The sequence below is a fragment of the Notolepis coatsorum genome (genome assembly GCF_963971535.1).
Source record: "Notolepis coatsorum genome assembly, chromosome: 6".
NCBI classification, from domain to species: Eukaryota; Metazoa; Chordata; class Actinopteri; order Aulopiformes; family Paralepididae; genus Notolepis; species Notolepis coatsorum.
Window position 1 is genome coordinate 100,105,394 of NC_140170.1, and position 12,758 is coordinate 100,118,151.

The following is a 12,758-nucleotide window of genomic DNA, read 5'->3' on the forward strand; positions in this document are numbered from 1 at the left end:
TCTATTCGAGATCATGTCTCCAGCACCCCCACAGCCATATCTGCAACCACGTACATCATGGCTCTCATCCACATTCATTCATTTGCTCCCCCCGATTTCAGAATCCCGGAAGTGTTGCGGTGTTGCGCGTTAACTTTACCGATCTAGCCTAAAGACTACAACCTGATCCCGCCCACAATTCAATGCGAAAGCGGCATCATGCAGCGTGTATACAGTACGGCAAGTGAGTTGTGTTAAGTCGATTGCATTATCACAGCGTACGAGTCGCATCGGGTTCGGTTGGAAGTGCGCCGAGACCACCCTCTAGGTGCTCGGCTCGCTTGTTTTGTTCCGCAACAGAATGCGATTGCCGTGTTCACATATGCCCAACTGAACCGAAATAGGGGGTAAACGTTCCAGGTTTCGGAACAGCTCCAAACGAGCTAGGTGTGAAAACACCCTTAGGCTATGTGTCCACTCAAAGCCTTTTTTCAAAGCGGACCGATTTGAAAAGAAAAAAAAAGCTTTGAGCGTCTTTCTGGGTCTCCCCAGAGCTCGCGCCAGCCGCGGCTCTGCCCCTTCCTCAATGAGTTACATTGATAAGCGCGCTCCTTTCCAAAAAAGTTTAATGAGTTTCAACTTTATGAGCCGAGAGCGCTCCTCCAAAAACGCTGCCGCCCAGAGCTCATAAAACGCGAGGCGCGTCACCAGGAAGAGGAGCGCGCCTGACGCTTCTCCAGCATAGAAATGAATGACAGAAAGGAGCTGACCACTCATAAAACGTCGGCTATGGACACAAGCCCTTAGTCTTCTCCAGTTGGACAAGATGGATTCCTCTGTGCGTTCAGTAAGCCTAGCACAAATGAAGAAAAGTGGAAATGGACCAGCTAGCCTAAATGTTGGCCAAAGACACCTGCCAAAATGTTAAGTTAAGCTAGTGGTCCGTTATCAGCTTCCATTAATTTATGCTAAGCTACCTCGCAGCTGGATAGTCTTCAACTGAACAGAGGCAGCTGGATAGTCTTCAACTGAACAGAGGAAATTAAGTTCCCATATTGATGAATTTTAATTTAACATGAAATACATACCATGTCAGCGCCCACCTGTTCTCATCAATATTAGTTTTGATTATTATAGTCTATATTTGCTCATCTTCTGCAATGGGTATTGTTTAAGTTTCAAGTAACTTGTTGCCCTCTGCTCGGTGGTAGAGTTAAGAAACACACAAAGACGTGTATTACAACTAGGGATGAACAAACAACCTGAAACAGAAAAAGCCCAGTACAAATTAAAGGTAGAATCTGTAATAAGAGCAACCTATAGGCAAAAGAGCCCCACTTGGTATTGCACTTTGTACACATTGTTATGGTCTGATGTGCAGGTTGGACTAGTCTTATTTAACACTTCCGGCTCTGCCAAGAGTTTGAGAAAACCATGTTACTAAACTCAAACCAGACAAACTAAACAAATACCCAGCAGGGCTTTTTTCTGCCTAGAAGTCGCTGTTGACTGCATTAGATTATACCTTTAAGCACTTAAGTTTCAAAAAGTTAAGAGCTTATTTCTATGCAACATATCTTCCATCCCCACTTACATAATGTGTAGAAGAAAAAGGCCCAAGTTATATTTTGATACTTTATTGTACAGAAAGTGATGTGACTGGAATTTACTGCTGTCCTCGGCCACGCCCGAATCCACCCCTCTGTGGAGGAAAAAGGGGGAAATTAATGTTAATATAACATTTGATATTTAAGTTGTAACTTGTATAGTAAAACAATCACCACTACATAAACTGTAAATGATAGTCGTGTGTTTAGCCAAAACCACAGGTACACAGCAGTATAGAAAGAAATCAGAATATTTGCAAAATTATGGCAAGTACCATCTCCTTTAGATAATTAGGGATGCACCAAGCATCTGGCATGTTAACACGTTTCTTGGTAGGGGATTTTAGTATTGGAGAAATTCTCAGATACCCCATTTTGACCTGGTATCGTACCAATATCGGTGCATCCCTAGTTACTGCTGCCGTGGCCGAAAAACTGCCAACTGTACAGAGCAATTGAACTAGTGCCTAAACAGTGGATTGGTTGATCGCAAAGTCAACAGTGTATGCCACATATACGGTAGTTCACAAAAATCACATTCACAGTTCAGTTTATATCATGGTTTTGAGTTTGGTACAGTTCAGTGGGGGAAAAAGAAATTCCATTGCCATTTCAAATATTGGGTGAAATTATAATAAAAAAAAATTATTAACACTTTGTGCGCCTTTCAAGTTCATGCGAATTCTGCCAGATCACGGCATACGACGTTATTGTGATCATATTTCCGCCATGGTATTCCTATTTCACTCACTCAATGTCAATTTAGCAATACAATTTAAAAAGTTATAGCCCTGCAAAGAAGGTAAACATCTCCATAGACTTAGACTGGTGGCAGTGATCAAACATTGATGGACATAAGCGTGGCAGTTAATGTGTTAAGAGAATCCATTTAGCCATTTATTCTATGCATTAGCTGAAAGCAGAAGGAATACTTTTCTATTATCAAATTAGGCACTTCTGTTAAATCTAGGTGGCTTTCAGAACAGGGTGAGTCTTCAAGATCCCCCCCCCCCCCTCACTTCAGTGTAATGAAAGACTTGTGGTAACCTAGTAGTGTAGCCTATAGTGGACATGTTGGATAATTCTTTGACAATTCTGACTCCAGTCTGTTCACGTTTGGAAATGGTGGAAATATCAATGTTGACGTTGTGGACTGAAATTACAACTACCCGCGACTTGAGCTGCATCCCTTTTATTATAAATAACATTAAGGCTTTGAGGTTATTGAAATTATATATTGAAAAAATGAACTTAGTTAACAATAAATTTTTTAATAATACCTTAACATTTGCCAAAACTGTATGTTACCATGTATAGTTCCTCTAGCCATTTGCTATACACATATACAACTATATACCTACATATGCACATACAATGCATGAGAATATTATGTAATATAGCTCGCCTTGGCCACCTAACGTTACCAGTAGCCTAATAGTAATTTGTGAGACAAACTGACTGACGCAGCTGCACTCACCACCTCACCTGGACAAAATAATAGGTCCTGCTTGGTTTTGGATTTAAATGAGGCGGGCATGAATTACTAATGTAAACTGAACTTGGTATTCCTTATTCCTAGTGTTTTATGACAGTAAAAATAAATGGTCAAAAGCCAGTTACAAAAGCCTACACACCACACAGAGTGATGTCTGTACATGTACTTATTATTGATTTTTTTTTTATAAAAACCACACACCAACCGTTCCATTATTTATTTTAAAGGGAGCAGTAGTACTTACGAACTGGAACTCTGTGGCTGCCCCAGCACCGGCCTCAGCCTTCTTATCAGCACCAGCTACAAGACAAAATGTTGATGATGAATATGAGCAACTCAACTTGCAAATTACTTCCTGAAGTTCACACCACACTAGCTGGGACATAAGACAAGTTATCTCGCTCTATCAATTACTGTGGAACACGAGTCACAAATGTAATTAAATATAAGGCCATCGATTAATCGCTTAACAGGGTTGAGGAGTTAATTATTCTGAAGAAAACCATCTGCATTACACTTCACAATTCAAAGTGATCAGAGCTAAAAACTTACGTGGTGCAGCAGAACGCCTGTACGTGTCTCTGTCAGCCTCCCCACGGTTAAGGCGGGCCGGTCTCTCTCCCTCCATACCCGCTACAGAGAAACACAGTTTAGTGGGCATGTGATGGGGGGGGGGGCAAGTATTTCTAGGGGTGGCAGCAACACCTGAAACTTTAAACACTTGCAGATTAATCATGGAAACGAGTATGCAGTTAATATGTCCAAGAGGAAAAGTTTGCCGCAACAGTCGACATTGCTGGAAAATCATTCAGAAGCGCGAGAAACTCCCTGCAGACGGTAAAAAAGCAAAGCTGATAACAGATAAAAATAACCGAATTTATTGTGGGGGACGATCAGCCCATTTGTTGAAAATGTCAGTTTCCGGTGCTTAGTTGAACATTTGGAGCCTCACTACATGTTGCCAAATCGGCATTTTATATCCGACACGGCTATCCCAAATAGTACAAGCAAGTGTGCAAGTTTATTTCTAAATGCTTGGAAAACATTGCTACCTTGAGGTTCATGACTGATATCTGGAAGAGCCTAGTTGTGAATCTTAAGATGCCATGTTCATCATACTGTGTTCCACTGTACATTTCCTACTGGATGCTATTATTTTAGTTAAGGTCTACAATGCAACTTATTAACTAAAAGATTTGAACAAAATAAAAAGCAGCATCACTATTACATAACTGAATCATGTATGCCATGTATTTCTTCCTTGGGGGAGTAGGACATTTGCTTCACAATTTTAGCATGATGTTTTATAGATGGCTAGGTTAAACACAGTTTGTTTTTAAGAGCGGGGGAAACAGTATCGGCAGATACTCAAGGCTGTGATATCGGACATGAAAAAGTGGTATCGTGCCACCCCTACTAGAAAGTGCATCATAGTTAACCTTTTAATCGCCAAGGACGACTTTAGAAGTCATTCCTCGCCATGCGTAATCTGCCAATGACATCGTACAGCGTCTTTGAGATGAATATTTCAAAAATCTGTCATGGCAATCATATTTCACCCACAGAGACTTGAGATCTCCTGTAGATCTCCAATGGTTCAAGACCGCCATCTGGTGGCCGATCGGCGAATCGCCAAAACCGGAAGTGAGCGGCCGGAAGTGGTGCTCACCCATATTTCGTCCGGCCACTCGCCATCGCTCGCGGGACTCCAGCTTGATACACTGGATAGCGATCCGTTGCCAATAACTCGATAAACAACGTGATTTGGACGTATAAAGTATTATACAACCTGGAACTGGACAAACTAGATCGACATCCCATAATAGCGAACTTTCTGCTCCACGCTGATCGCCCAACGCTACGAGGAAGCTGTGGTGAGTTTCAGCGTGTTTGATTATTATTATACATACAAACTGCTCCGATCAACATATCACCCATACTACATAAATGATTTAACGTCGGCCACGTTTAACCCCCCCCCCCCCCCCCCCCGGTCACCAGCAGATGATGAGGCATGACGTTTAGGACCTTGTACAATTGAAATTTTTAATCTGACGTCAATCGGTATCAAACTACATTTGATGATCTAATATATGTATTCATGGCTATAACTCACGTTCTATGGAATGCTGCAGAAAACGATAACATATTTATACTTTAGACCATATTTTAGTATGAATGAAAAAGTAGAACGTTGCTACATCCTAAACGATAAGATACTCAATGTTGAATGGGCCATAGTAATGTCAATTTAGCAATACAATTTAAAAAGTTATAGCCCTGCAAAGAAGGGGAACATCTCCATAGATTTACAGTGGTGGCAGAGAGTGGATTAAGATCAGAATAATCTATGGCAGATAAATGGTTAAGAGATTCATTTTTTTTGTACACGCTAAAGCAGGGGTCAGCAACCTTTTTGACATGGAGTGCCTATTTGAAATATAGTTGTAACTAGTGTGCCTCAACAATATTCCATGCATCATATTTTTTTTTCTCTCATAATCAGGTCTTTTTAATGATAATTCTTACATTATTACATCATTATTGTTATCGTTATTATTAACAATATTATTATGATGGTTGTATCAACCCTAAATCTGAGTTGGGGGGGGGGGAATGCAATGCAGACAAACAGCTGCATACAGTGCGACCAGTTCACTCACATTTGCCCATTCATTTTTGGACACATCACACACCATCGGTGTGTGTACTGTACGTGTGCTGTCATAGCTCCACCTACAGGCCTAATGGAGAACTGTAAAAAAATAAATAATAATAAGTTACCCAAACTTAAAAATATTGAGCTCAGTTACTGTGCTCAGTTTTCAATCCATAATAAGTTAAAAATAAGTACACAACCACATTATTTCAACCTAATAAAACTATGTTTATTGTCATTGTTTTAAGAACACAAGTTGACTTGGTAATACTCACATTTTGAGTAAGAAAAATGGCTTTTAACATGTGCAATGTTCAATGAAATAATAGAAAAATAAATAATAAAATGTGTTGATTAAGCACTGGTCACAATGGTGACCGTAATAATGTTTTTGTTATAAGGCTCTGCAAATGTTACTGAATGATGTAGCAATGTATTTCCAGCTAAATTGAAATAATAAAGGGTCTCAATTAAATATGTGTACTATTGTCACATGACAGCTCAGAAGCTCAGAACACAGGACACCTCAGAACACAGCTTCATCTAACGAGGCGTCGCAAGGTTTAAGTTTAACTGAGGCTAACGTTAACATGATGGCACACAGTGCACACACAAAGCACACCCTCCTCCTCCTCCTCCAATCTCTCCACCAGAGCCAGCGAGAGACAGGTTCAGCACCACATGCACAGTAGACAGCTCCCCTAGCCCTACACATGCCGCGTAATAATATATGCGCGATTGTGCGTATGCTCTATTATGCGTAGAGCCTTCCATATGCACATTCAAGTTCAAGTTAACATGCAAACCGATGTATAGGAAAATAAACAGCAGTCTACCTGTCGCGTCAGTGAGATAGCTGGCCCTGTTTTGCCTGGCTGAGCTCCGTTATTTGGGGGGTGTAATTAGTCACTTTAAGCTGGACACATGCTTCGGAGTGGTCGGTTGTCAATCGACTCCGTGAGGGGTTGAGCACGTACTTCATGTGCGAAAAGATCTGCTCACAGAGGTATGTTGACCCGAAGACCGTCAGCAAAGCCATTGCAACGTTCCGTTGACATGGTGGGGATATCTTTTATCCTTGCTTTTATTGTCTCTTTATTTGGCAAGCCTTCAAACAAAACATCTGAGGTACAGATAAAAGCCTCCTTAATATACGTCGCCATCCGTGAATGGCTTTCCACGTTTTGCAATGCAATGAGATAGCAATTGCTTCAGTTGCGTGTTTTTTAGCGCTTGTGAACACTTTGAGGGTGCTGGCTTGCTTCCCATACCTGGCGACGGCACGTTTAATGGATTCTGCCTTATCCGCCTGATCCTTGAAACTTGTTTTATGCTTAGTCTCGAAATGGCGTTTCACAGATGTTTGGCAAACTACATTTTCCAAACAGAAAGAACACATAGCACGGTCCTTCTGACGGTCCACAAACCCGCAATAGTCTGTCCACGAGGGCTGGAATGTGCGAATTTGCTTTGATTTCTTAGCAGGGGTTGCCATCATGACACTGCACAGAGTCCTCAGCACTGTGTGTTACCTGGCGCGACTGCCGCGGGAGGCCGGCTACAGCGGAGCACATGGGAACAGGTGATTGCTGTCATAATATAGGGGTGTGCAGAACAGTCGACTTACAAAAAAAAACCTGTGGGAGGATTTCAACAAGAGATATGCGACAACAGTGCAAAACATTTCACTATAATATTTCAAAGCGAAGTATAAAAAAAAAAAAAAAAAAAAAAAAAAAAAAAAAAAAATTATTATATATTTTTTTTATGCTGCCCCCCCCCCCCCCCTGCGTGCCTATGGAAATGGTCCCGCGTGCCTAAGCAGGCACGCGTGCCTAGGGTTGCCGACCCCTGCGCTAAAGGCAACACGTGACTGACACAAGAGGAGTGAAGACAATGATAACAAAACACAAGTCAAATAGACAAGTTTCTCATCAGTACTGACTGGAGATGGAGGATAAAGTCAACCAATGGATGAGAACCAACGGAAGAGGGGTTTTAACCCAAAAATTTGAACTTTCAAATAATATTTCCAGCACTACATTTCTACATGAAACACGTATATCACTTGACATTTATGTTGTGACTTTCCAGAATACATCTATATATTTTTTTCTCTTCTTCAAAAAAAATGGCCTACCACTTTTAATGGCATGATGAGCCATCTCAAGTAGGGATGTCCCAATCGATATCGGCAGATACAGTATGAAATAAGGACCACGGAACAAACATTAATTGATAAAATTTTGTGCATAACGACGACCTGTTTATCGGTGCTAAGAATAATGTATGAGTAGCATAATGAGTAGTTTCATCCACTCTGTCATTTATTTTAATTGGTTGTTGCAAATGTATGTTCCACCTCGCAATACTTCACTAAAGTGTGTACGTACCCAAGCGCACTCAGCCAAGTGTGGAGAAATGAGCCTCAAAATTGTCTAGACGGATTAAACAAATGCCATCTGCAATGTAAACCTATTACACCTATATATATATATATATATGACCTAATTTCAAAATATATTTAAGCCCCACATGAATAAGGCGCCGATATTCCAGGACTAACATTTGAACGTCATGCACTTGGAAAAGGACCTTGCATGAACTCGACTCACGGAACACATGTCAGGAGTGATCCCCCCCCCCCCCCCTTTTTTTTTGCATGGGGCCCCCGTCATGTGCCAACATGTTTGCCAAAGTCAGCATAAAACCTGATTGAGCTCAGACAAATGTCTGAGCCCAGGGGCTACGAGAAGCAGATCAGGTACATGTTGATCGCAAAAACATGACTTTCAATCATTTGAAATGACAACTGTGTAGACTGAAGTTTCAGGGTTCAACCAGGGGTTTGCGACGAGGCAATAATGAGTCAGTGGGGCAAAATCAACAGTAATAGTAGTCTTGGCTCATGTGACCAATAGACATGTTCGCTGTATACAAACATACCGTGTTCGAGCCAATCAGCAATACCAACAGAGTCACGTGACGTAAGTTGCCTCGGACCTGGGCGAGCTGCTGCGCTAAAAGAATGACTGGGCTCTATGGAGAAACCATGGCACCAACCCGACTAAGTTATTTAAAAAGAACACCGCTGGATGTCATTTTGCCAAATCAGCACGGCTGTGAGTGAGTCTTTAACATATCTAGCTTTGTCATGCATTGATTGTTTAGATCGCTAGCATGGCTAAAAAATGCTATTGTAGTCTGCCCAGTTGTTCTGACCAGGATTACGTTCCTTTCTGCTACAGTGATGCGCACGCACAGAGTCTGAAGTATACAGGGAACAGGTCTATTGCTAGATGGTTGGAAAAGTTTTCCGCCTTTACGTCTGGGGAGAACAGTCAACCTTGTACAAACACTGATGAGAATTTGGCAGTTAAGGAACACGCTAACATTTTGGGAAATGCGCTTGCAGTCATCTCCAGTGTCAGCCAAAAAGACGGGTACCAATTTCCTCTGTGCGTTCAGTAGAAAGCTATCAAGCTGAAGCTAGCCTAGTTTAGCACAAATGAGAAGCGGATACAGACCTCTAGCCTAGCTGTTGGCCAAAAACACCTGTGCTTTCGTTAATTTGTGCTAAGGTAGCTTGCAGCCGCCTACCGGATAGCCTTCTACTGAACGCAGAGAGGAAATTGGTATCGATCTTCTTGTCCCAACTCTGGAGAAGACTAAGCGCATTTCACATAATGTTGGCGTGTTCCTTTAAGTTTACATGCTCCTCATTCCAAATGGTCCTTAGTGCAGCTTTACCATTTGATGTTAGCTTACCTTTGGGCCTGGGCCTTGCGGTCTCAGGGCGGGTCTGGCGGCGCAGGGTGGCAGGCACAATCTCGGGGGGGAGGTGCAGGAAGTCTCTCAGGTATTGGATACCTTCATTGGTGAGGTACCAGTAAAAATGGCGCCACGCAAATTGCTCCTTGACATACCCACACGACTTCAAGGACTGGAAAGACAAGCGTGCACACAAACATGCATTTTTCACATCATACAAACCACCACAAAAGAGCAAGGGGCAAACGTCTTCCCCATGGTCACTCATTGCACATGTTTGGACGTCTATGCAGCTCAAAAACCTGATACATCACTGCAAGGTCAATTCGAACATCAAATAACATCATTCACATAAAGCACACTCTTAATTAAAGTCTGTGGCAATAGCATGCCAAAGTGGACACTGATGAGCCCACTATACATGAGACAATACAAGGAAAACCCGGAAATGTCAAATGATGTGTGACATGGCATTATTTCTGTAACATTATTGTAGCCCACTCAATCACTAACCTGCATTGCTTTCATCACATGAAGGTTGGGCACATTCTTGTCAGTAAGCTCTGGATGCTTCGGCAGATGCACATCCTTCTTAGCGACCATGACTCCCTCTTTGAAGAGGAGCTCATAGATTGCAATACGATTTTTCTTGGGCATCAGCATCTGGCATAAGAAAAATATACTAACGTTAGTTTACTAATGATCAGTTACGTTACGTTGTGGATTTGTGTGTCAATGCGAGATAACGTTTATAGCAGCAGCCTTGGACAGGAAGTGATATATATTTTTAGCGGCATCGGTATATTAAAATATATGGAATTAACGTTTCTTTTGACAACGTTGGTGACAAACTAAGTAAATTAAGACGAGATCGCAATGTTAAGTGATCGTCAGAAAGCATGGAAGTTGTAGCTAACATGAACGGAAGCTAACGTTAACAAGCTAGCTCGCTAACGTTAACTGGAGAAACAGCTGATGGATACCAGGTATAGAGAAGAGCCTACATGGTCTTTTCAACAGCAGTTTAATAAACCAGTAACCGTATACAAATAACTTCACGGTAAACTCCTGTGAAGTTTATGTATCGAGTAACACAGCAGCTAGATGGACGAGCTCTAGGCTACAATAATGGAGATCATTCGAGGACTACAGACCAGAGATGCTCAGTGGGTTCTAACACAAATATCGATGTTTTTGAGGAATCTGGGAGCAAAATATGACAAGGGCATCAACTACGGTATACTATATAAATACACATGGTGAATGCATGTTTAATAAAGCATAAGATGGTCAAGATATATTTAGATTGCTATGCCCGGCAAATCCTTACCTTTGCACTTGGTAAGGGACCAGAGCCGGAAGGACAGACTACTCGTTGATCAGGAGAATTTATTGTTGTGCGCTAAAACTGTACTACGATTATCGCCACCTATTGTCGTGGGGTGGAATAGGCGCACACAGTTCAACAGATTGTGAATGATGATAGCCTACATTTTAATAATATTATTAACTCTTAAGACTGTATATGACAAAACAACATGTTTGTTTAAAATATATTTTAACCATTGCTTTATTTATCATCCGTTTCTTTTGAACCTCGGCTCTGTCTGGGTGCGGGTCACATCAAAAACGAAAAACGAACTATCAAAACGTACACGGACCAAAATCGGCCCATTATTTACTCATTTTTTCATTTGATTCTGACACAAAAATACGAAAAACAGCTTCGTATTTCAGTTTTTCCCCGTTTTTTCGATTTTGGTTTCAAACGGAAATAGGAAAACACCTCGTATTTCCGTTTTTTTCCTTTTTCGTATTTCCGTTTGAAACGAAAAACGAACTATCAAAACGTACACGGACCTTCTTTCAAGAGCCCGGACCATCCCCCAACTGGAGCCTCGACGCCCCCTTTCAGTCGCCGACGAGCTGGATGTTTACTGTGTTGGTGATGATAGGCTACAACGGTCCCGTGTTGTGAAGAAAATGACAGCATTTTTTAAAGAAGTTGGATATACATTTCAATGATTTCATTGTGGTATGTCATGCTTTACACATTCATTATGCGGTAAATGAGTCTACAGGGGGAAACATTTACACATTTGTTATTTTACGCTTTTGAATTTGCCAGTTGTCAGCCTATGCTGCTCTCATTAGTCTAAAATATAGCACGAAACAAAAATATTCCATTTGGTCTACAAAAGTGGGTTTACCTATCATAAACTGAAAGCGATCTGGTTGAGATACACGCGTAGTGTTTGTAACTGTGAGAGCTATCTAATGCAACTTGAGCAAATGCCAGCCTATCCATCTATTGTCAGTCTAAGGACTCTTCACTTCACATGTGATGCGAATAAGACCACTGATCGACAATAGGCTCAGTCTTAAATTAGAATATATATATAGATTAATTAATAATCTATAGGACATAGATTCGAATTGTACACACCACGTAAATTCAACGGTGCGTGGAATAAAAGTATCAAATGTTTGCTGCAGCGGCGTGCTCTGTGCATGCTTGCCTCTTGGGAGTGTCTTTGCCTCCAGATGGAACAAAATTTCTCGGTGGGGAACCAGCTGGTATTCCCATGATGTCTCAGCCTGTTCATGATGCACCGTCCGAGCTCCATCTGCAGACAGCCTTTCAACCGAGAACTGTCCAGGGTGCTGAACTGTCTGCGCTCACATGCATTGAAGGGCTGTAGCGTCTCAAAACAGGCTTGACACCATGGTGGTTTTGCAGGATACATGGGCAGACAGGGCCGTTTCTATGCATAGGCGAGCTAGGCGATCGCCTAAGGCGCCAATGGCAAAAAGCAAAAAACTTTTCTTTTTTTTGGACAATTTTAATTTTTTTACATTTTTATTTTTTTCACATCTCTTATTTTGGAGATCGAGGTCATACTGTGACACTGAAATGAAAAAATATTTCATCAACTAAAATATCTATAATTTCCAGAATAGTAAACGCATACAGGCAGAGGTGGCGGTGTGTTTCAGGCTGTGTGATGTACAGGCAGCTCTGTGTAGGAGTGTGTTTCAGGCTGTGTGTGTTTCAGGCGTAGAGGCGGCTCTGTGTGGGAGTGTGTTTCAGGCTGTGTGGTGTACAGGCAGCTCTGTGTAGGAGTGTGTTTCAGGCTGTGTGATGTACAGGCAGCTAGCTCTGTGTAGGAGTGTGTTTCAGGCTGTGTGATGTACAGGCAGCTCTGTGTAGGAGTGTGTTTCAGGCTGTGTGACGTACAGGCGTAAA

At 41.7% G+C, this 12,758-nt stretch overlaps 2 protein-coding genes across 3 annotated transcripts in view; one reads left to right on the forward strand and one right to left on the reverse strand.

Annotated features, from left to right (window-relative positions):
- Positions 1–1,600: 1,600 nt before the first annotated feature.
- On the reverse strand, positions 1,601–10,922 carry rps10 (ribosomal protein S10). The gene is made up of 6 exons (XM_084317672.1): positions 10,842–10,922; positions 10,025–10,174; positions 9,509–9,683; positions 3,634–3,714; positions 3,326–3,381; positions 1,601–1,681 (listed from the first exon to the last, which is right to left on the reverse strand). The coding sequence occupies exons 2-6, from the start codon at positions 10,172–10,174 to the stop codon at positions 1,646–1,648; spliced, it is 498 nt and encodes a 165-aa protein (XP_084173798.1). The 5' UTR covers positions 10,842–10,922; the 3' UTR covers positions 1,601–1,645.
- A 544-nt stretch (positions 10,923–11,466) lies between these two features.
- pacsin1b (protein kinase C and casein kinase substrate in neurons 1b) overlaps positions 11,467–12,758 on the forward strand; it is a 78,269-nt gene continuing 76,977 nt past the window's right edge. For both annotated transcript variants that reach the window (XM_084317664.1, XM_084317666.1), the window contains exon 1: positions 11,467–11,546. The gene's annotated coding sequence lies outside the window, so the exon portion shown is untranslated. The remainder of the gene's footprint in view (positions 11,547–12,758) is intronic.